Genomic DNA, 25000 nt, shown 5'->3' on the forward strand with positions numbered 1-25000 from the left:
GTTAACCAGTGAATGCATTCCTCTGTAAGGTCTATGCTATAACAGTTTAGTTCTATGTTAACCAGTGAATCATTCCTCTGTAATGTCTATGTTAACCAGTGAATCATTCCTCTGTAAGGTCTATGCTATAACAGTTTAGTTCTATGTTAACCAGTGAATCATTCCTCTGTAATGTCTATGTTAACCAGTGAATCATTCCTCTGTAAGGTCTATGCTATAACAGTTTAGTTCTATATTAGCAAGTGAATCATTCCTCTGTAAGGTCTATGCTATAACAGTGAATCATTCCTCTGTAAAGGTCTATGCTATAACAGTGTAGTTCTATGTTAACCAGTGAATCATTCCTCTGTAAGGTCTATGCTATAACAGTGTAGTTCTATATTAACCAGTGAATCATTCCTCTGTAAGGTCTATGCTATAACAGTGAATGTTAACCTGTTCCTCTGTAAGGTCTATGCTATAACAGTGTAGTTCTATGTTAACCAAGTGAATCATAAGGTCATTAACAGTGTAGTTCTATGTTAACCAGTGATGCATTCCTCAAGGTCTATGCTATAACAGTTTAGTTCTATGTTAACCAGTGAATCATTCCTCTGTAATGTCTATGTTAACCAGTGAATCCATTCCTCTGTAAGGTCTATGCTATAACAGTTTAGTTCTATGTTAGTGAATCATTTCTGTAAGGTCTATGCTATAACAGTGAATCATTCCTCTGTAAGGTCTATGCTATAACAGTGTAGTTCTATGTTAACCAGTGAATCATTCCTCTGTAAGGTCTATGCTATAACAGTGTAGTTCTATGTTAACAGTGAATCATTCCTCTGTAAAGGTCTATGCTATAACAGTGTAGTTCTATGTTAACCAGTGAATCATTCCTCTGTAAGGTCTATGCTATAACAGTGTAGTTCTATATTAACCAGTGAATCATTCCTCTGTAAGGTCTATGCTATAACAGTGTAGTTCTATGTTAACCATGTGAATCATTCCTCTGTAAGGTCTATGCTATAACAGTGTAGTTCTATGTTAACCAGTGATGCATTCTCTGTAAGGTCTATGCTATAACAGTTTAGTTCTATGTTAACCAGTGAATCATTCCTCTGTAAGGTCTATGCTATAACAGTGAATCATTCCTCTGTAAGGTCTATGCTATAACAGTGTAGTTCTATGTTAACCAGTGAATCATTCCTCTGTAAGGTCTATGCTATAACAGTGAGTTCTATGTTAACCAGTGAATCATTCCTCTGTAAGGTCTATGCTATAACAGTGTAGTTCTATGTTAACCAGTGAATCATTCCTCTGTAAGGTCTATGCTATAACAGTGTAGTTCTATGTTAACCAGTGAATCATTCCTCTGTAAGGTCTATGCTATAACAGTGTAGTTCTATGTTAACTTGATGAATCATTCCTCTGTAAGGTCTATGCTATAACAGTGTAGTTCTATGTTAACCAGTGAATCATTCCTCTGTAAGGTCTATGCTATAACAGTGTAGTTCTATGTTAACCAGTGAATCATTCCACTGTACGGTCTATGCTATAACAGTGTAGTTCTATGTTAACCAGTGAATCATTCCATTTCTCTGCAGCAGAGAAGAGAGTGATGAAACCTAGAGACCTAACTCCATTTGAAGGAATGGAGGTGAGTAATTAGCACCAACAATGCTAATAATCATAACAATACATTTGACTAGATAGATGAGGAGGCTAACATCAATGGTGTCTCTGTTCTAGATAGATGAGGAGCTAATGTCTCTGTTCTGTTCTAGATAGATGAGGAGGCTAATGTCAACATGGTGTCTCTCTGTTCTAGATAGATGAGGAGGCTAACGTCAACATGGTGTCTCTCTGTTCTAGATAGATGAGGAGGCTGACGTCAACATGGTGTCTCTCTGTTCTAGATAGATGAGGAGGCTAACGTCAACATGGTGTCTCTGTTCTAGATAGATGAGGAGGCTAATGTCAACATGGTGTCTCTGTTCTAGATAGATGAGGAGGCTAATGTCAACATGGTGTCTCTGTTCTAGATAGATGAGGAGGCTAATGTCAACATGGTGTCTCTGTTCTAGATAGATGAGGAGGCTAATGTCAACATGGTGTCTCTGTTCTAGATAGATGAGGAGGCTAACGTCAACATGGTGTCTCTGTTCTAGATAGATGAGGAGGCTAATGTCAACATGGTGTCTGTTCTAGATAGATGGTGTCTCTGTTCTAGATAGATGAGGAGGCTAACGTCAACATGGTGTCCCTGTTCTAGATAGATGAGGAGGCTAATGTCAACATGGTGTCTGTTCTAGATAGATGAGGAGGCTAATGTCAACATGGTGTCTCTGTTCTAGATAGATGAGGAGGCTAATGTCAACATGGTGTTCTAGATAGATCTAATGTCAACATGGTGTCTGTTCTAGATAGATGAGGAGGCTAATGTCAACATGGTGTCTCTGTTCTAGATAGATGAGGAGGCTAACGTCAACATGGTGTCTCTGTTCTAGATAGATGAGGAGGCTAATGTCAACATGGTGTCTCTCTGTTCTAGATAGATGAGGAGGCTAATGTCAACATGGTGTCTCTCTGTTCTAGATAGATGAGGAGGCTAACGTCAACATGGTGTCTCTCTGTTCTAGATAGATGAGGAGGCTGACGTCAACATGGTGTCTCTCTGTTCTAGATAGATGAGGAGGTTAACGTCAACATGGTGTCTCTGTTCTAGATAGATGAGGAGGCTAACGTCAACATGGTGTCTCTGTTCTAGATAGATGAGGAGGCTAACGTCAACATGGTGTCTCTGTTCTAGATAGATGAGGAGGCTAACATCAACATGGTGTCTCTGTTCTAGATAGATGAGGAGGCTAACGTCAACATGGTGTCTCTGTTCTAGATAGATGAGGAGGCTAATGTCAACATGGTGTCTCTGTTCTAGATAGATGAGGAGGCTAATGTCAACATGGTGTCTCTGTTCTAGATAGATGAGGAGGCTAATGTCAACATGGTGTCTGTTCTAGATAGATGAGGAGGCTAATGTCAACATGGTGTCTCTGTTCTAGATAGATGAGGAGGCTAACGTCAACATGGTGTCCCTGTTCTAGATAGATGAGGAGGCTAACGTCAACATGGTGTCTCTGTTCTAGATAGATGAGGAGGCTAATGGCAACATGGTGTCTCTGTTCTAGATAGATGAGGAGGCTAACGTCAACATGGTGTCTCTGTTCTAGATAGATGAGGAGGCTAATGTCAACATGGTGTCTCTGTTCTAGATAGATGAGGAGGCTAACGTCAACATGATGACTCTGTTCTAGATAGATGAGGAGGCTAACGTCAACATGGTGTCTCTGTTCTAGATAGATGAGGAGGCTAATGTCAACATGGTGTCTCTCTGTTCTAGATAGATGAGGAGGCTAATGTCAACATGGTGTCTCTGTTCTAGATAGATGAGGAGGCTAACGTCAACATGGTGTCTCTGTTCTAGATAGATGAGGAGGCTAACGTCAACATGGTGTCTCTGTTCTAGATAGATGAGGAGGCTAATGTCAACATGGTGTCTCTTTGTTCTAGATAGATGAGGAGGCTAACGTCAACATGGTGTCTCTGTTCTAGATATATGAGGAGGCTAATGTCAACATGGTGACTCTGTTCTAGATAGATGAGGAGGCTAATGTCAACATGGTGTCTCTGTTCTAGATAGATGAGGAGGCTGACGTCAACATGGTGTCTCTGTTCTAGATAGATGAGGAGGCTAACGTCAACATGGTGTCTCTGTTCTAGATAGATGAGGAGGCTGACGTCAACATGGTGTCTCTGTTCTAGATAGATGAGGAGGCTAACGTCAACATGGTGTCTCTCTGTTCTAGATAGATGAGGAGGCTAATGTCAACATGGTGTCTCTGTTCTAGATAGATGAGGAGGCTAATGTCAACATGGTGTCTCTGTTCTAGATAGATGAGGAGGCTAACATCAACATGGTGTGTCTCTGTTCTAGATAGATGAGGAGGCTAACGTCAACATGGTGTCTCTGTTCTAGATAGATGAGGAGGCTAACATCAACATGGTGTCTCTGTTCTAGATAGATGAGGAGGCTAATGTCAACATGGTGTCTCTCTGTTCTAGATAGATGAGGAGGCTAATGTTAACATGGTGTCTCTGTTCTAGATAGATGAGGAGGTTAACGTCAACATGATGACTCTGTTCTAGATAGATGAGGAGGCTAACGTCAACATGGTGTCTCTGTTCTAGATAGATGAGGAGGCTAATGTCAACATGGTGTCTCTCTGTTCTAGATAGATGAGGAGGCTAATGTCAACATGGTGTCTCTGTTCTAGATAGATGAGGAGGCTAACGTCAACATGGTGTCTCTGTTCTAGATAGATGAGGAGGCTAACGTCAACATGGTGTCTCTGTTCTAGATAGATGAGGAGGCTAATGTCAACATGGTGTCTCTTTGTTCTAGATAGATGAGGAGGCTAACGTCAACATGGTGTCTCTGTTCTAGATATATGAGGAGGCTAATGTCAACATGGTGACTCTGTTCTAGATAGATGAGGAGGCTAATGTCAACATGGTGTCTCTGTTCTAGATAGATGAGGAGGCTAATGTCAACATGGTGTTTCTGTTCTAGATAGATGAGGAGGCTAATGTCAACATGGTGTCTCTGTTCTAGATAGATGAGGAGGCTAATGTCAACATGGTGTCTCTGTTCTAGATAGATGAGGAGGCTAACATCAACATGGTGTCTCTGTTCTAGATAGATGAGGAGGCTAACATCAACATGGTGTCTCTGTTCTAGATAGATGAGGAGGCTAACATCAACATGGTGTCTGTTCTAGATAGATGAGGAGGCTAACATCAACATGGTGTCTCTGTTCTAGATAGATGAGGAGGCTAACATCAACATGGTGTCTCTCTGTTCTAGATAGATGAGGAGGCTAACATCAACATGGTGTCTCTCTGTTCTAGATAGATGAGGAGGCTAATGTCAACATGGTGTCTCTCTGTTCTAGATAGATGAGGAGGCTAACATCAACATGGTGTCTCTCTGTTCTAGATAGATGAGGAGGCTAACATCAACATGGTGTCTCTCTGTTCTAGATAGATGAGGAGGCTAATGTCAACATGGTGTCTCTCTGTTCTAGATAGATGAGGAGGCTAATGTCAACATGGTGTCTCTCTGTTCTAGATAGATGAGGAGGCTAATGTCAACATGGTGTCTCTGTTCTAGATAGATGAGGAGGCTAATGTCAACATGGTGTCTCTTTGTTCTAGATAGATGAGGAGGCTAACATCAACAAGGTGGAAGAGTATGTAGAGCTGCTGTATGAAGGTATGGAGGAGAAGGTGAAAGGGGCTACACTCATCCTACACCTGGCCAGGAACCCTGTCAACCTGGAGGAACTACTAGAGAATGGTAAGGAGAGGGGGAAGAGACGGAGAAGGCTTGCACTATATGCATAACATTTCATTAAAGTGTAAACCATCAGGACAGTGGCCCTGCTCTGGTCCGTATGTCTAAGGTTCTGCTTGTGTGTCTGTCTCTCTGTCCTGTAGAAACGGCTCTAGGAGCTCTGGCCAGAGTGCTGCGGGAGGACTGGAAGCAGAGTGTTGAGCTTGCCACCACCATCATCTATGTTTTCTTCTGCTTCTCCAGGTAAATACTAGATGGGAGAAGAGGTAGGAGAGGGGAGAGACAGATTTGGGACGGACCACTTTGTCCTGTTGACTCGTAACCCATCGGTTGCTAGCTGGCCTTTCTAACTGCTAGTCTACCTGCTGCCCCACCCCAGACGGCTTTACTCAAAAGGCCTTTCTTTAACTGCTAGTCTACCTGCCTATCTGATACTTTACAAGGCGGCTTTACTCAAAAGGCCTTTCTGTTGTTCCATTCTGTGTTAGTGGAGTGTAAATGCTACAACTCTATTCAGGCTTATCGAAGGCTGCCACCTGCTGTTAATCTGATTCAATTTGATTATATATCCAATACAGTCCACTTCTCTACTTGAGAAACACAGAACCTCTAATGAATACAAGTCTATTATGTTATATCAGAGGAGAAAAATAAAACCAACTGTTTGCGCTGTCATTATCCTGTTGTGGAATTGCTTCATCTGGTTCAGAACAGAAAAGGGGTGATTGTCTAAAATAAACTAAAAATTATTAAATAAAATAAATCACCAAAACGCTCCAAACATTTTCTCAGAAAGCAGTGATTAAGTTACCAGCTACATCGGGCCGCTGTCACAGGTCCATTAAAGGATGAAAATAACCGGATTCTGATATGAAAACCCGAGAGTTGTTTTCTCTTAGTCATGAATTATTCTGTTTCCAACTGGAACGTGGGTGAGATTTATCTTTGACAGCAGAAGTGGGGTTTAGCTTTGATAGCTAAAGGTGGGTTTTTAGCTTTGATAGCTAAAGGTGGGTTTTTAGCTTTGATAGCTAAAGGTGGGTTTTTAGCTTTGATAGCTAATGGTGGGTTTTAGCTTTGATAGCTAATGGTGGGTTTTAGCTTTGATAGCTAAAGGTGGGTTTTTAGCTTTGATAGCTAAAGGTGGGGGGGCTAATGGTGGGTTTAGCTTTGATAGCTAATGGTGGGTTTTAGCTTTGATAGCTAAAGGTGGGTTTTTAGCTTTGATAGCTAAAGGTGGGTTTTTAGCTTTGATAGCTAATGGTGGGTTTTAGCTTTGATAGCTAATGGTGGGTTTTAGCTTTGATAGCTAAAGGTGGGTTTTTAGCTTTGATAGCTAATGGTGGGTTTTAGCTTTGATAGCTAAAGGTGGGTTTTTAGCTTTGATAGCTAAAGGTGGGTTTTTAGCTTTGATAGCTAATGGTGGGTTTTAGCTTTGATAGCTAAAGGTGGGTTTTTAGCTTTGATAGCTAAAGGTGGGTTTTTAGCTTTGATAGCTAATGGTGGGTTTTAGCTTTGATAGCTAATGGTGGGTTTTAGCTTTGATAGCTAATGGTAGGTTTTAGCTTTGATAGCTAAAGGTGGTTTTTTTAGCTAATGGTAGGTTTTGATAGCTAAAGGTGGGTTTTAGCTTTGATAGCTAATGGTGGGTTTTTAGCTAATTGATAGCTAAAGGTGGGTTTTTAGCTCACATGTTACATAGACATTTTAGTCATTTAGCAGACGCTCTGATCCAGACGAACTCAGTGGCCTTGTGGAGATTGGAAGGTTGTGAGTTCAATCCCTTGCTGAGACTCCCCAAAGACTGTAACACGGGACCTGATGCGTCTCTGCCAGTTGGGGAACCCGGTTGTTGAGCATAAACCTGCAGCAGCGAGTCACTGCTTTGATGTTTGCAGAGAACGACAGGGTGTTGTCCAGGGTCATGCCAAGGTTCTTTACACTCTGGGAGGGGGACACCTTGGAGTCAACCGTGATGGAGAGGTCTTGAAGCAGGAAGGCTTTCCCCAGGAGGAAGAGCAGCTCTGTCTTGTTGAGGTTGAGCTTGAGCCGGTGGGCCAACATCTAAGCTGGGGTATCTGCCAGGCACGCAAAGATGCGTGTCGCCACCTTGAGTGACATCTGCATAGCAGTGATAGGAGAGACCATGTGAGGATATGACAGAGCTGAGTTACTTGGTCTATAGAGAGAAGAGGAGAGGGCCTAGAAGCGAGCCCTGGGGGACACCAGTAGTGAGAGTACATGGTGCAGACACAGATTTTCTCCACGGGTAGGCTGAAATCCAAGAGTGTGAGACTGAGATGCCCAGCCCTGAGAGGTTGGAGAGGAGGATCTGATAGAGCCTGGGACGCCCAGCCCTGAGAGGGGTGGAGAGGAGGGGATCTGATAGAGCCTGGGACGCCCAGCCCTGAGAGGGGTGGAGAGGAGGATCTGATAGAGCCTGAGGCCCAGCCCTGAGAGGGTGGAGAGGAGGATCTGATAGAGCCTGAGACGCCCAGCCCTGAGAGGGGTGGAGAGGAGGATCTGATAGAGCCTGGAACGCCCAGCCCTACAGTCCCTGGTTCGATTGGGAGTCCCATGGGGCGACACACAACTGTGCTTTCAAGACAACTGGAAAACAAGGTTGAAACATGATGTCAGTGATCTTCAGGTCAGAGCTCTAGAAAGATGTCCGAGTTCCCGACTTGGAATCCCGAATTGGATGACCATTCAAGACGTATTTTCCCAGTCGGAGCTCGTCCCCCCCCAGTTCCCAGTTGTCTTGCTTGAACTCACTGAAGTCTGACAGGTCCCAGTTTCCGAATTTCCAGTTGTTTTGAAAGTGGCAGAAGTCATGCTGGACGGACAGCACGGCCAATGTTGAATGTTCATCCTTTTACGCTTGGAAAAGAGACCCTTCAACCCAGACTTGGACCACACACCCACTCCACTGAATAGCAGGCTAATGTTTGCTTTACAATGCTTGCAGTTAGCCACAGTTCCTTCAAGCCACTCATTGTTGAATTTGCGATTTCCAACTTGTTGTGTAATGTTTATGGCCGATGAGCACCGATACTATACTTTTTCTTCGTGATTTCTCTTCATATGACAAGGATTGAAAAGCATTTGCAAGTTGATTGTCAACTTGATTCATGATGACTGCTTGTCTAGCTTGATGTTGACAGTCCAATCAAAGCTACTGTAGATTTGACGTCTTTTGTCTGTGGCCAATGACCTTGAGCCTTCTTGGATGGGCACTTCTAATATAACTCTATGGCAGCACCCAAGGGGCTTGAATTTTCGAGCTCTCCCTGTAGATGTTGCGGTGACGTAGTGTCTCCATGAGTGACAGAACGCTGAGCCAATCACGGCGCACCTAGAGAACATTACCAACCCCTGCGCTCCGTATATTTTCCGCTTGCTGGCCCACCATCACAGAAAGCATTGAGTTGAGCTGAAACACCTGTGTTTTGGCCTTATGTGATAAATGCCTTATTCAAGAACGCAAAAAAAGAGACCCATGTTTGTATGCGACTTTATTAACTTGATGATATATAGATTTGTTTAAACATGGTTTGCAAATTGATCTGTGACACGTATTAATGCTAAAATAACATGCCCCACCTGCCTTGAATGACAGGTCACCACTGGTTATACAGGAAATGTCACCACTGATTATACAGGAAATGTCATCACTGATTTATACAGGAAATGTCATCACTGATTATACAGGAAATGTCATCACTGATTTATACAGGAAATGTCACCACTGATTATACAGGAAATGTCACCACTGATTATACAGGAAATGTCACCACTGATTATACAGGAAATGTCACCACTGATTATACAGGAAATGTCACCACTGATTATACAGGAAATGTCACCACTGATTATACAGGAAATGTCACCACTGATTATACAGGAAAAAGAGAGCCATTTGGGTAGTAGTGTTCCTCCAGTATATGAATTGCTTGTCCCCTGTTCTGTCCCTGCTTTCTCCCAGTTCCGTGGCCTACAGTTGACCTATACTATAGTATATTTAGTCTAGTGTATCAGTATTAAATCTAACCCTATAGTATATCAGTATTAAATCTAACCCTATAGTATATTTAGTCTAGTATATCAGTATTAATCCTCTAACCCTATAGTATATTTAGTCTAGTGTATCAGTATTAATCCTCTAACCCTATAGTATATTTAGTCTAGTGTATCGGTATTAATCCTCTAACCCTATAGTATATTTAGTCTAGTATATCAGTATTAATCCTCTAACCCTATAGTATATTTAGTCTAGTATATCAGTATTAATCCTCTAACCCTATAGTATATTTAGTCTAGTATATCAGTATTAATCCTCTAACCCTATAGTATATTTAGTCTAGTATATCAGTATTAATCCTCTAACCCTATAGTATATCAGTATTAATCCTCTAACCCTAAACCTTCTATCTCCATGTAGTTTCTCCCAGTTCCATGGGCTGGTGACCCACTATAAAATCGGAGCTCTGTGTATGAATGTCATGGAACACGAACTGAAGAGATACGACCTCTGGCAGGACGAACTGCAGAAGAAGACCAGGACATATATCCTTCACTTCTGGGTCTGGGTTAGGGTCTGGGTTAGGGTCTGGGTTAGGGTCTGGGTTAGGGTCTGGGTTAGTGTCTGGGTTAGGGTTTATGGTCTGCGTTAGGGTCTGGGTTAGGGTCTGGGTTAGTGTCTGGGTCTAGGTTAGTGTCTGGGTCTGGGTTAGGTTCTGGGTTAGGTTCTGGATTAGGATTAGGGTCTGGGTTAGGTTCTGGGTTAGGGTTAGGGTTAGTGTCTGGGTCTGGGTTAGGTTCTGGTTTAAGGTTAGGGTTTATGGTCTGGGTTAGGGTTAATGTTCTGGGTTAGGGTTAATGGTCTGGGTTAGGGTTAGGGTTTATGGCCTGGGTTAGGGTTAGGATTAGGGTCTGGGTTAGGTTCTGGGTTAGGGTTTATTTTCCGGATTAGGGTTTATGGTCTGGGTTAGGGTTTATGGTCTCGGTCTGAGTTAGGGTTTATGGTCTGAGTTAGGGTTTATGGTCTGAGTTAGGGTTTATGGTCTCGGTCTGAGTTAGAGTTTATGGTCTCGGTCTGAGTTAGGGTTTATGTTCTGGTTTCTGAGTTCGGGTTTATGGTCTTGGTCTGAGTTAGGGTTTATGGTCTCGTTCTGAGTTAGGGTTTATGGTCTCGTTCTGAGTTAGGGTTTATGGTCTCGTTCTGAGTTAGGGTTTATGTTCTGGTTTCTGAGTTAGGGTTTATGGTCTCGTTCTGAGTTAGGGTTTATGTTCTGGTTTCTGAGTTAGGGTTTATGGTCTCGGTCTGAGTTAGGGTTTATGGTCTCGGTCTGAGTTAGGGTTTATGGTCTCGTTCTGAGTTAGGGTTTATGGTCTCGGTCTGAGTTAGGGTTTATGGTCTCGGTCTGAGTTAGGGTTTATGGTCTCGGTCTGAGTTAGGGTTTATGGTCTTGGTCTGAGTTAGGATCTGGGTCTGGATTAGGATTTATGGTCTGGGTTAGGGTTTATGGTCTGGGTTAGGGTTTATGGTCTGGGTTAGGGTCTGGGTTAGGGTTTATGGTCTGGGTTAGGATCTGGGTTAGGGTTTATGGTCTGGGTTAGGATCTGGGTTAGGGTTTATGGTCTGGGTTAGGATCTGGGTTAGGGTTTATGGTCTGGGTTAGGATCTGGGTTAGTGTCTGGGTTAGGGTCTGGGTTAGTGTCTGGGTTTATGATCTGGGTTAGGGTTTATGGTCTGGGTTAGGATCTGGGTTAGGGTTCATGGTCTGGGTTAGTGTCTGGGTTAGGGTTTATGGTCTGGGTTAGGATCTGGGTTAGGGTTTATGGTCTGGGTTAGGATCTGGGTTAGTGTCTGGGTTAGGGTCTGGGTTAGTGTCTGGGTTTATGGTCTGGGTTAGGATCTGGGTTAGGGTTTATGGTCTGGGTTAGGATCTGGGTTAGGGTTTATGGTCTGGGTTAGGATCTGGGTTAGTGTCTGGGTTAGGGTCTGGGTTAGTGTCTGGGTTTATGGTCTGGGTTAGGATCTGGGTTTATGGTCTGGGTTAGGGTCTGGGTTTATGGTCTGGGTTAGGATCTGGGTTAGTGTCTGGGTTAGGGTCTGGAGTTAGTGTCTGGGTTTATGGTCTGGGTTAGGATCTGGGTTTATGGTCTGGGTTAGTGTCTGGGTTAGTGTCTGGGTTAGGGTCTGGGTTAGTGTCTGGGTTAGGGTCTGGGTTAGTGTCTGGGTTTATGGTCTGGGTTAGGGTCTGGGTTTATGGTCTGGGTTAGTGTCTGGGTTAGGGTCTGGGTTAGTGTCTGGGTTTATGGTCTGGGTTAGTGTCTGGGTTAGTGTCTGGGTTTATGGTCTGGGTTAGGGTCTGGGTTTATGGTCTGGGTTAGGGTCTGGGTTTATGGTCTGGGTTAGTGTCTGGGTTACGGTCTGGGTTTATGGTCTGTGTTAGGATCTGGGTTTATGGTCTGGGTTAGGATCTGGGTTAGTGTCTGGGTTAGGGTCTGGGTTTATGGTCTGGGTTAGGATCTGGGTTTATGGTCTGGGTTAGTGTCTGGGTTTATGGTCTGGGTTAGTGTCTGGGTTAGTGTCTGGGTTTAGGGTCTGGGTTTATGGTCTGGGTTAGGATCTGGGTTTATGGTCTGGGTTAGTGTCTGGGTTAGGGTCTGGGTTTATGGTCTGGGTTAGTGTCTGGGTTAGTGTCTGGGTTTATGGTCTGGGTTAGGGTCTGGGTTTATGGTCTGGGTTAGGGTCTGGGTTTATGGTCTGGGTTAGGATCTGGGTTTATGGTCTGGGTTTATGGTCTGGGTTAGGGTCTGGGTTATGGTCTGGGTTTATGGTCTGGGTTAGGGTCTGGGTTAGTGTCTGGGTTAGGGTCTGGGTTAGTGTCTGGGTTTATGGTCTGGGTTAGGATCTGGGTTTATGGTCTGGGTTAGGGTCTGGGTTAGTGTCTGGGTTTATGGTCTGGGTTAGTGTCTGGGTTTATGGTCTGGGTTAGGGTCTGGGTTTATGGTCTGGGTTAGGGTCTGGGTTAGTGTCTGGGTTTATGGTCTGGGTTAGTGTCTGGGTTTATGGTCTGGGTTAGGGTCTGGGTTAGAAGATGTATATCCTCTGCAGGGCTGTTCAAGGTCAGTTCTCTGCTTTTTGTTTCTACCTGGTAGTTAATTCCACTCACCTGGTGTCCCAGGTCTGAATCTGTCCCTGATTAGGAGAGGATGAGAACCAGAAGTGTTTAGGATTGACATTGAACACCCCTGCACAGGTTTTCTAAGCGATGAACCCATTCATTTTCTACAACAAATGTTTTCTATGTGATGAGAACGTCTGCTGTGGGAAATGAATGGATGCAAAGCCCATGGTGTGTCAGTTCCCCATGTACCCCCTTTTCTGTTGCGGTCAGTCAGTCTGTCAATCAGAACCCTTCTTGACTGTAACTACGTGAGACGACCCCTGACAACCAGGCCTTGAGGAAGGAACATGAGAAGGCCTTTAAGAAGTACCAGGGACTACTGGTGAAACAGGAGCAGCTGCTGAGAGGTACCAGTCCAACCCTTAACCCCACAGTATAACTCCTAACCCCACATTCTAACCCCACAGTATAACCCCTTTACAGTCTAACCCCACAGTCAACCCCTAACCCCACAGTCTAACCCCACAGTCTAACCCACAGTCTAACCCCCTAACCCCACAGTCTAACCCCCCTAACCCCAGTCTAACCCCCTAACCCCACAGTCTAACCCCTAACCCCAGTCTAACCCTTAACCCCACAGTCCCCAACCCTAACCCCACAGTATAACCCTAACCCCACAGTATAACCCCTAACCCCACAGTCTAACCCCTAACCCCACAGTCTAACCCCTTACCCCACAGTATAACCCCTAACCCCAGTATAACCCCTAACCCCACAGTCTAACCCCTAACCCCAGTCTAACCCTTAACCCCACAGTCTAACCCTTAACCCCACAGTTTAACCCCTAACCCCACAGTATAACCCCTAACCCCACAGTATAATCCCTAACCCCACAGTCTAACCCTTAACCCCACAGTCTAACTCCTAACCCCACAGTCTAACCCCTAACCCCACAGTCTAACCCCTAACCCCAGTCTAACCCTTAACCCCACAGTCTAACCCTTAACCCTACAGTCTAACCCTTAACCCCACAGTCTAACCCTTAACCCCACAGTTTAACCCCTAACCCCACAGTATAACCCCTAACCCCACAGTATAATCCCTAACCCCACAGTCTAACCCTTAACCCCACAGTCTAACCCCTAACCCCACAGTCTAACCCCTAACCCCACAGTCTATCCCCTAACCCCAGTCTAACCCTTAACCCCACAGTCTAACCCTTAACCCTACAGTCTAACCCTTAACCCCACAGTCTAATCCCTAATCCCACAATCTAACCCCTAACCCCACAGTATAACCCCCTAACCCCACAGTATAATCCCTAACCCCCACAGTATAATCCCTAACCCCACAGTATAACCCCTAACCCCACAGTCTAACCCCTAACCCCACAGTATAATCCCTAACCCACAGTATAACCCCTAACCCCACAGTATAATCCCTAACCCCACAGTATAATCCCTAACCCCACAGTATAACCCCTAACCCCACAGTCTAACCCCTAACCCCACAGTATAATCCCTAACCCACAGTATAATCCCTAACCCCACAGTATAATCCCTAACCCCACAGTATAACCCCTAACCCCAGAGTCAAACCCCACAGTATAACCCCTAACCCCACAGTAACCCCTAACCCCACAGTAGTAACCCCCTAACCCCACAGTCTAACCCCCTAACCCCACAGTCCAACCCCTACCCCACAGTATAACCCCTAACCCCACAGTCTAACCACAGTAACCCCACAGTCTAACCCCACAGTATAACCCCTAACCCCAGTCTAACCCCTAACCCCACAGTCTAACCCCACAGTATAACCCCTAACCCCAGTCTAACCCCACAGTATAACCCCTAACCTCAGTCTAACCCCTAACCCCACAGTCTAACCCCACAGTATAATCCCTAACCCACAGTCTAACCCCACAGTATAATCCCTAACCCCACAGTATAACCCCTAACCCCACAGTATAACTCCTAACCCCACAGATAACCCCTAACCCCACAGTATAATCCCTAACCCCACAGTATAACCCCTAACCCCACAGTATAACCCCCTAACCCCACAGTATAACCCCTACCCCCACAGTATAATCCCTAACCCCACAGTATAACCCCTAACCCCACAGTATAACCCCTAACCCCACAGTATAAAACCCTAACCCCACAGTATAATCCCTAACCCCACAGTATAACCCCTAACCCCACAGTATAATCCCTAACCCCACAGTATAACCCCTAACCCCACAGTATAACCCCTAACCCCACAGTATAACCCCCTAACCCCACAGTATAACCCTAACCCCACAGTATAACCCCTAACCCCACAGTATAATCCCTAACCCACAGTATAATCCCTAACCCCACAGTATAACCTAACCCCACAGTATAACCCCTAACCCCACAGTTTAACTCCTAACCCCACAGTATAACCCCTAACCCCACAGTATAATCCCTAACCCCACAGTATAACCCCTAACCCCACAGTATAACCTCTAACCCCACAGTATAACCCCTAACCCCACAGTTTAACTCCCTAACCCCACAGTATAACCTCTAACCCCACAGTATAATCCCTAACCCCACAGTATAACCCTAACCCCACAGTATAACCTCTAACCCCACAGTATAACCCCTAACCCAGTATAGCCCCCTAACCCCACAGTATAACCCCTAACCCCACAGTTTAATCCCTAAACCCACAGTATAACCCCCTAGCCCCACAGTATAATCCCTAACCCACAGTATAACCCCTAACCCCACAGTATAACCCTAACCCCACAGTATAACCCCTAACCCCACAGTATAACCCCTAACCCCACAGTATAACCCCTAACCCCACAGTATAACCCCTTACCCCACAGTTTAACCCCTAACCCCACAGTTTAACCCCTAACCCCACAGTATAACCCCTAACCCCACAGTAACCCTAACCCCACAGTCTAACCCCCCACAGTATAACCCCTAACCCCAGTATAACCCCTAACCCCACAGTCTAACCCCTAACCCCAGTCTAACCCTTAACCCCACAGTCTAACCCTAACCCCACAGTTTAACCCCTAACCCCACAGTATAACCCCTAACCCCACAGTATAATCCCTAACCCCACAGTATAATCCCTAACCCCACAGTATAACCCCTAACCCCACAGTATAACCTCTAACCCCACAGTATAACCCCTAACCCCACAGTTTAACTCCTAACCCCACAGTATAACCTCTAACCCCACAGTATAATCCCTAACCCCACAGTATAACCCCTAACCCCACAGTATAACCTCTAACCCCACAGTATAACCCCTAACCCCAGTATAACCCCTAACCCCACAGTATAACCCCTAACCCCACAGTTTAATCCCTAAACCCACAGTATAACCCCTAGCCCCACAGTATAATCCCTAACCCCACAGTATAACCCCTAACCCCACAGTATAACCCCTAACCCCACAGTATAACCCCTAACCCCACAGTTTAACCCCTAACCCCACAGTATAACCCCTAACCCCACAGTATAACCCCTTACCCCACAGTTTAACCCCTAACCCCACAGTTTAACCCCTAACCCCACAGTATAACCCCTAACCCCACAGTTTAACTCCTAACCCCACAGTATAACCCATAACCCCACAGTTTAACCCCTAACCCCACAGTATAATCCCTAACCCCACAGTATAATCCCTAACCCCACAGTTTAACCCCTAATCCCACAGTATAACCCCTAACTCCTAATGTACAGAGCTCTGGATAGCTCTGGAAAATGTAATGGATTTGAAATGGAATGCATCTTTGTCCTCCTTCCCTGAGTGGGCATTTAGCATCTCTGTCGTCCTCCCCTGTGTAGCTGAATGGGCATTTAGCATCTTTGTCCTCCTTCCCTGTGTAGCTGAGTGGGCATTTAGCATCTTTGTCCTCCCCTGTGTAGCTGAGTGGACATTTAGCATCTTTGTCCTCCCCTGTGTAGCTGAGTGGGCATTTAGCATCTTTGTCCTCCCCTGTGTAGCTGAGTGGGCATTTAGCATCTCTGTCGTCCTCCCCTGTGTAGCTGAGTGGGCATTTAGCATCTTTGTCCTCCTTCCCTGTGTAGCTGAGTGGGCATTTAGCATCTTTGTCCTCCTTCCCTGAGTGGGCATTTAGCATCTCAGTCCTCCTCCCCTGTGTAGCTGAATGGGCATTTAGCATCTCTGTCCTCCTTCCCTGAGTGGGCATTTAGCATCTCTGTCCTCCTTCCCTGAGTGGGCATTTAGCATCTCTGTCCTCCTTCCCTGAGTGGGCATTTAGCATCTTTGTCCTCCACTGTGTAGCTGAGTGGGCATTTAGCATATCTGTCCTCCACTGTGTAGCTGAGTGGGCATTTAGCATATCTGTCCTCCACTGTGTAGCTGAGTGGGCATTTAGCATCTCTGTCCTCCTTCCCTGTGTAGCTGAATGGGCATTTATCATCTCTGTCGTTCTCCCCTTTGTAGCTGAGTGGGCATTTAGCATCTCAGTCCTCCTCTCCTGTGTAGCTGAGTGGGCATTTAGCATCTCTGTCCTCCTCCCCTGTGTAGCTGAGTGGGCATTTAGCATCTCTGTCCTCCTCCCCTGTGTAGCTGAATGGGCATTTAGCATCTCTGTCCTCCACTGTGTAGCTGAGTGGGCATTTAGCATCTCTGTCGTCCTCTCCTCTAGTTGCTCTGTACCTGTTGTTGAACCTGGCTGAGGACACCAGGACAGAGCTGAAGATGAGAAACAAGAACATCGTCCACATGCTGGTGAAGACCCTGGACCGGGAGAACGAGGAACTACTGGTGCTGGTGGTGTCCTTCCTCAAGAAACTCAGCATCTTCCTGGAGAACAAGAACGATATGGTGAGAGAGGGAGTGAGTGAGTGAGTGAGTGAGTGAGTGAGGAAGAGGGTAAGAGCAAGGGAAAGGAGAGGAGGGGAGATAGTTTATATGGTGGTGGGTCAGGAGTAGAGTCAGGGGTCTAGTTTATATGGTGGTGGGTCAGCAGTAGAGTCAGGGGTCTAGTTTATATGGTGCTGAGTCAGGAGTAGAGTCAGGGGTCTAGTTTATATGGTGCTGAGTCAGGAGTAGAGTCAGGGGTCTAGTCTATATGGTGGTGAGTCAGGGGTCTAGTCTAGTTTATATGGTGGTGGGTCAGGAGTAGAGTCAGGGGTCTAGTTTATATGGTGCTGAGTCAGCAGTAGAGTCAGCGGTCTAGTTTATATGGTGCTGAGTCAGGAGTCTAGTTTATATGGTGGTGAGTCAGCAGTAGAGTCAGCGGTCTAGTTTATATGGTGCTGAGTCAGGAGTAGAGTCAGGGGTCTAGTTTATATGGTGGAGAGTCAGGGGTCTAGTTTATATGGTGGTGAGTCAGGAGTAGAGTCAGGGGTCTAGTTTATATGGTGGTGGGTCAGCAGTAGAGTCAGGGGTCTAGTTTATATGGTGGTGGGTCAGCAGTAGAGTCAGGGGTCTAGTTTATATGGTGCTGAGTCAGGAGTAGAGTCAGGGGTCTAGTTTATATGGTGGTGGGTCAGCAGTAGAGTCAGGGGTCTAGTTTATATGGTGCTGAGTCAGGAGTAGAGTCAGGGGTCTAGTTTATATGGTGGTGAGTCAGGAGTAGAGTCAGGGGTCTAGTTTATATGGTGGTAGGTCAGGAGTCTAGTTTATATGGTGGTGGGTCAGCAGTAGAGTCAGGGGTCTAGTTTATATGGTGGTGGGTCAGGAGTAGAGTCAGGGGTCTAGTTTATATGGTGGTGGGTCAGCAGTAGAGTCAGGGGTCTAGTTTATATGGTGGAGAGTCAGGGGTCTAGTTTATATGGTGGTGAGTCAGGAGTAGAGTCAGGGGTCTAGTTTATATGGTGGAGAGTCAGGGGTCTAGTTTATATGGTGGTGAGTCAGGAGTAGAGTCAGGGGTCTAGTTTATATGGTGGTGGCTCAGCAGTAGAGTCAGGGGTCTAGTTTATATGGTGGTGGGTCAGCAGTAGAGTCAGGGGTCTAGTTTATATGGTGCTGAGTCAGGAGTAGAGTCAGAGGTCTAGTTTATATGGTGGTGGGTCAGCAGTAGAGTCAGGGGTCTAGTTTATATGGTGCTGAGTCAGGAGTAGAGTAAGGGGTCTAGTTTATATGGTGGTGAGTCAGGAGTAGAGTCAGGGGTCTAGTTTATATGGTGGTGGGTCAGCAGTAGAGTCAGGGGTCTAGTTTATATGGTGGTGGGTCAGCAGTAGAGTCAGGGGTCTAGTTTATATGGTGGTGGGTCAGGAGTAGAGTCAGGGGTCTAGTTTATATGGTGCTGAGTCAGGAGTAGAGTCAGGGGTCTAGTTTATATGGTGGTGAGTCAGGAGTAGAGTCAGGGGTCTACTTTATGTGGTGGTGGGTCAGGAGTAGAGTCAGGGGTCTAGTTTATATGGTGGTGGGTCAGGAGTAGAGTCAGGGGTCTAGTTTATATGGTGGTGGGTCAGCAGTAGAGTCAGGGGTCTAGTTTATATGGTGGTGGGTCAGCAGTAGAGTCAGGGGTCTAGTTTATATGGTGCTGAGTCAGGAGTAGAGTCAGGGGTCTAGTTTATATGGTGGTGGGTCAGGAGTAGAGTCAGGTGTCTAGTTTATATGGTGGTGGGTCAGCAGTAGAGTCAGGGGTCTAGTTTATATGGTGGTGAGTCAGGAGTAGAGTCAGGGGTCTAGTTTATATGGTGGTGAGTCAGGGGTCTAGTTTATATGATGCTGAGTCAGGAGTAGAGTCAGGGGTCTAGTTTATATGGTGGTGGGTCAGCAGTAGAGTCAGGGGTCTAGTTTATATGGTGCTGAGTCAGCAGTAGAGTCAGGGGTCTAGTTTATATGGTGGTGGGTCAGCAGTAGAGTCAGGGGTCTAGTTTATATGGTGGTGGGTCAGGAGTAGAGTCAGGGGTCTAGTTTATATGGTGGTGGGTCAGCAGTAGAGTCAGGGGTCTAGTTTATATGGTGGTGGGTCAGCAGTAGAGTCAGGGGTCTAGTTTATATGGTGGTGGGTCAGGAGTAGAGTCAGGGGTCTAGTTTATATGGTGCTGAGTCAGGAGTAGAGTCAGGGGTCTAGTTTATATGGTGGTGAGTCAGGAGTAGAGTCAGGGGTCTACTTTATGTGGTGGTGGGTCAGGAGTAGAGTCAGGGGTCTAGTTTATATGGTGGTGGGTCAGGAGTAGAGTCAGGGGTCTAGTTTATATGGTGGTGAGTCAGGGGTCTAGTTTATATGGTGGTGGGTCAGCAGTAGAGTCAGGGGTCTAGTTTATATGGTGGTGAGTCAGGGGTCTAGTTTATATGGTGGTGGGTCAGGAGTAGAGTCAGGGGTCTAGTTTATATGGTGGTGGGTCAGGAGTAGAGTCAGGGGTCTAGTTTATATGGTGGTGAGTCAGGGGTCTAGTTTATATGGTGGTGGGTCAGGAGTAGAGTCAGGGGTCTAGTTTATATGGTGGTGAGTCAGGGGTCTAGTTTATATGGTGGTGGGTCAGCAGTAGAGTCAGGGGTCTAGTTTATATGGTGGTGGGTCAGCAGTAGAGTCAGGGGTCTAGTTTATATGGTGGTGGGTCAGGAGTAGAGTCAGAGGTCTAGTTTATATGGTGGAGAGTCAGGGGTCTAGTTTATATGGTGGTGAGTCAGGAGTAGAGTCAGGGGTCTAGTTTATATGGTGGTGGGTCAGCAGTAGAGTCAGGGGTCTAGTTTATATGGTGGTGGGTCAGCAGTAGAGTCAGGGGTCTAGTTTATATGGTGCTGAGTCAGGAGTAGAGTCAGAGGTCTAGTTTATATGGTGGTGGGTCAGCAGTAGAGTCAGGGGTCTAGTTTATATGGTGCTGAGTCAGGAGTAGAGTCAGGGGTCTAGTTTATATGGTGGTGGGTCAGGAGTAGAGTCAGGGGTCTAGTTTATATGGCGGTGAGTCAGGGGTCTAGTTTATATGGTGGTGGGTCAGCAGTAGAGTCAGGGGTCTAGTTTATATGGTGCTGAGTCAGGAGTAGAGTCAGGGGTCTAGTTTATATGGTGGTGGGTCAGGAGTAGAGTCAGGGGTCTAGTTTATATGGTGGTGGGTCAGCAGTAGAGTCAGGGGTCTAGTTTATATGGTGGTGAGTCAGGAGTAGAGTCAGGGGTCTAGTTTATATGGTGGTGAGTCAGGGGTCTAGTTTATATGATTCTGAGTCAGGAGTAGAGTCAGGGGTCTAGTTTATATGGTGGTGGGTCAGCAGTAGAGTCAGGGGTCTAGTTTATATGGTGCTGAGTCAGGAGTAGAGTCAGGGGTCTAGTTTATATGGTGGTGGGTCAGGAGTAGAGTCAGGGGTCTAGTTTATATGGTGGTGAGTCAGGAGTAGAGTCAGGGGTCTAGTCTATATGGTGGTGAGTCAGGGGTCTAGTCTAGTTTATATGGTGGTGGGTCAGGAGTAGAGTCAGGGGTCTAGTTTATATGGTGCTGAGTCAGCAGTAGAGTCAGGGGTCTACTTTATGTGGTGGTGGGTCAGGAGTAGAGTCAGGGGTCTAGTTTATATGGTGGTGGGTCAGGAGTAGAGTCAAGGGTCTAGTTTATATGGTGGTGGGTCAGCAGTAGAGTCAGGGGTCTAGTTTATATGGTGCTGAGTCAGCAGTAGAGTCAGGGGTCTAGTTTATATGGTGGAGAGTCAGGGGTCTAGTTTATATGGTGGTGAGTCAGGAGTAGAGTCAGGGGTCTAGTTTATATGGTGGTGGGTCAGCAGTAGAGTCAGGGGTCTAGTTTATATGGTGGTGGGTCAGCAGTAGAGTCAGGGGTCTAGTTTATATGGTGCTGAGTCAGGAGTAGAGTCAGGGGTCTAGTTTATATGGTGGTGGGTCAGCAGTAGAGTCAGGGGTCTAGTTTATATGGTGCTGAGTCAGGAGTAGAGTCAGGGGTCTAGTTTATATGGTGGTGGGTCAGGAGTAGAGTCAGGGGTCTAGTTTATATGGTGGTGGGTCAGCAGTAGAGTCAGGGGTCTAGTTTATATGGTGGTGGGTCAGGAGTAGAGTCAGGGGTCTAGTTTATATGGTGCTGAGTCAGGAGTAGAGTCAGGGGTCTAGTTTATATGGTGGTGAGTCAGGAGTAGAGTCAGGGGTCTAGTTTATATGGTGGTGGGTCAGGAGTAGAGTCAGGGGTCTAGTTTATATGGTGGTGGGTCAGGAGTAGAGTCAGGGGTCTAGTTTATATGGTGGTGAGTCAGGGGTCTAGTTTATATGGTGGTGGGTCAGCAGTAGAGTCAGGGGTCTAGTTTATATGGTGGTGGGTTAGGAGTAGAGTCAGGGGTCTAGTTTATATGGTGGTGGGTCAGGAGTAGAGTCAGGGGTCTAGTTTATATGGTGCTGAGTCAGGAGTAGAGTCAGGGGTCTAGTTTATATGGTGGTGAGTCAGGAGTAGAGTCAGGGGTCTAGTTTATATGGTGCTGAGTCAGCAGTAGAGTCAGGGGTCTAGTTTATATGGTGGTGGGTCAGCAGTAGAGTCAGGGGTCTAGTTTATATGGTGGTGAGTCAGGAGTAGAGTCAGGGGTCTAGTTTATATGGTGGTGAGTCAGGGGTCTAGTTTATATGGTGGTGGGTCAGGAGTAGAGTCAGGGGTCTAGTTTATATGGTGGTGGGTCAGCAGTAGAGTCAGGGGTCTAGTTTATATGGTGGTGAGTCAGGAGTAGAGTCAGGGTCTAGTTTATATGGTGGTGAGTCAGGGTCTAGTTTATATGGTGGTGAGTCAGGAGTAGAGTCAGGGTCTAGTTTATATGGTGGTGAGTCAGGGTCTAGTTTATATGGTGGTGGGTCAGCAGTAGAGTCAGGGGTCTAGTTTATATGGTGGTGGGTCAGGAGTAGAGTCAGGGGTCTAGTTTATATGGTGGTGGGTCAGGGGTCTAGTTTATATGGTGGTAGGTCAGGAGTCTAGTTTATATGGTGGTGGGTCAGCAGTAGAGTCAGGAGGCTAGTTTATATGGTGGTGGGTCAGCAGTAGAGTCAGGGTCTAGTTTATATGGTGGTGAGTCAGGGGTCTAGTTTATATGGTGGTGGGTCAGGAGTAGAGTCAGGGGTCTAGTTTATATGGTGGTGGGTCAGGGGTCTAGTTTATATGGTGGTGGGTCAGCAGTAGAGTCAGGGGTCTAGTTTATATGGTGGTGAGTCAGGAGTAGAGTCAGGGGTCTAGTTTATATGGTGGTGAGTCAGGGGTCTAGTTTATATGGTGGTGAGTCAGGAGTAGAGTCAGGGGTCTAGTTTATATGGTGGTGAGTCAGGGGTCTAGTTTATATGGTGGTGGGTCAGCAGTAGAGTCAGGGGTCTAGTTTATATGGTGGTGGGTCAGGAGTAGAGTCAGGGGTCTAGTTTATATGGTGGTGGGTCAGGGGTCTAGTTTATATGGTGGTAGGTCAGGAGTCTAGTTTATATGGTGGTGGGTCAGCAGTAGAGTCAGGAGGCTAGTTTATATGGTGGTGGGTCAGCAGTAGAGTCAGGGGTCTAGTTTATATGGTGGTGAGTCAGGGGTCTAGTTTATATGGTGGTGGGTCAGGAGTAGAGTCAGGGGTCTAGTTTATATGGTGGTGGGTCAGGGGTCTAGTTTATATGGTGGTGGGTCAGCAGTAGAGTCAGGGGTCTAGTTTATATGGTGGTGAGTCAGGAGTCTAGTTTATATGGTGGTGGGTCAGCAGTAGAGTCAGGGGTCTAGTTTATATGGTGCTGAGTCAGCAGTAGATTCAGGGGTCTAGTTTATATGGTGGTGGGTCAGCAGTAGAGTCAGGGGTCTAGTTTATATGGTGGTGGGTCAGCAGTAGAGTCAGGGGTCTAGTTTATATGGTGGTGAGTCAGGAGTAGAGTCAGGGGTCTAGTTTATATGGTGGTGAGTCAGGGGTCTAGTTTATATGGTGGTGGGTCAGCAGTAGAGTCAGGGTCTAGTTTATATGGTGGTGGGTCAGCAGTAGAGTCAGGGTCTAGTTTATATGGTGGTGAGTCAGGAGTAGAGTCAGGGGTTTAGTTTATATGGTGGTGAGTCAGGGGTCTAGTTTATATGGTGGTGAGTCAGGAGTAGAGTCAGGGGTCTAGTTTATATGGTGGTGAGTCAGGGGTCTAGTTTATATGGTGGTGGGTCAGCAGTAGAGTCAGGGGTCTAGTTTATATGGTGGTGGGTCAGGAGTAGAGTCAGGGGTCTAGTTTATATGGTGGTGAGTCAGGAGTAGAGTCAGGGGTCTAGTTTATATGGTGGTGAGTCAGGGGTCTAGTTTATATGGTGGTGAGTCAGGGGTCTAGTTTATATGGTGGTGAGTCAGGGGTCTAGTTTATATGGTGGTGGGTCAGCAGTAGAGTCAGGGGTCTAGTTTATATGGTGGTAGGTCAGGAGTAGAGTATGGGGTCTAGTTTATATGGTGGTGGGTCAGGAGTAGAGTCAGGGGTCTAGTTTATATGGTGGTGAGTCAGGAGTAGAGTCAGGGGTCTAGTTTATATGGTGGTAGGTCAGGAGTCTAGTTTATATGGTGGTGGGTCAGCAGTAGAGTCAGGGGTCTAGTTTATATGGTGGTGGGTCAGGAGTAGAGTCAGGGGTCTAGTTTATATGGTGGTGGGTCAGGAGTAGAGTCAGGGGTCTAGTTTATATGGTGGTGAGTCAGGGGTCTAGTTTATATGGTGGTGAGTCAGGGGTCTAGTTTATATGGTGGTGAGTCAGGGGTCTAGTTTATATGGTGGTGAGTCAGGGGTCTAGTTTATATGGTGGTGGGTCAGCAGTAGAGTCAGGGGTCTAGTTTATATGGTGGTAGGTCAGGAGTAGAGTATGGGGTCTAGTTTATATGGTGGTGGGTCAGGAGTAGAGTCAGGGGTCTAGTTTATATGGTGGTGAGTCAGGAGTAGAGTCAGGGGTCTAGTTTATATGGTGGTGGGTCAGGAGTAGAGTCAGGGGTCTAGTTTATATGGTGGTGGGTCAGGAGTAGAGTCAGGGGTCTAGTTTATATGGTGGTGGGTCAGCAGTAGAGTCAGGGGTCTAGTTTATATGGTGGTGGGTCAGGAGTAGAGTCAGGGGTCTAGTTTATATGGTGGTGAGTCAGGGGTCTAGTTTATATGGTGGTAGGTCAGGAGTAGAGTCAGGGGTCTAGTTTATATGGTGGTGGGTCAGGGGTCTAGTTTATATGATGCTGAGTCAGGGGTCTAGTTTATATGGTGGTGAGTCAGGGGTCTAGTTTATATGGTGGTGAGTCAGGGGTCTAGTTTATATGGTGGTGAGTCAGGGGTCTAGTTTATATGGTGGTGGGTCAGGAGTAGAGTCAGGGGTCTAGTTTATATGGTGGTGAGTCAGGGGTCTAGTTTATATGGTGGTGAGTCAGCAGTAGAGTCAGGGGTCTAGTTTATATGGTGGTAGGTCAGGAGTAGAGTCAGGGGTCTAGTTTATATGGTGGTGGGTCAGGAGTAGAGTCAGGGGTCTAGTTTATATGGTGGTAGGTCAGGAGTCTAGTTTATATGGTGGTGGGTCAGCAGTAGAGTCAGGGGTCTAGTTTATATGGTGGTGGGTCAGGGGTCTAG

At 46.2% G+C, this 25000-nt stretch overlaps 1 protein-coding gene across 1 annotated transcript in view; it reads left to right on the forward strand.

The window, feature by feature from the left end:
* The first annotated feature begins 1549 nt into the window (after nt 1-1549).
* Nucleotides 1550-25000, forward strand: part of LOC115126754 (kinesin-associated protein 3-like) — a 75759-nt gene continuing 52308 nt past the window's right edge. Inside the window, 6 exon segments of the mRNA XM_065013648.1 lie at nt 1550-1636; nt 5251-5392; nt 5533-5632; nt 9831-9955; nt 12834-12932; nt 17189-17367. Of these exon segments, the coding sequence (XP_064869720.1) occupies nt 1550-1636; nt 5251-5392; nt 5533-5632; nt 9831-9955; nt 12834-12932; nt 17189-17367 (732 nt within the window).

Source organism: Oncorhynchus nerka, linkage group LG9b (genome assembly GCF_034236695.1).
Source record: "Oncorhynchus nerka isolate Pitt River linkage group LG9b, Oner_Uvic_2.0, whole genome shotgun sequence".
Lineage (NCBI taxonomy): Eukaryota > Metazoa > Chordata > Actinopteri > Salmoniformes > Salmonidae > Oncorhynchus > Oncorhynchus nerka.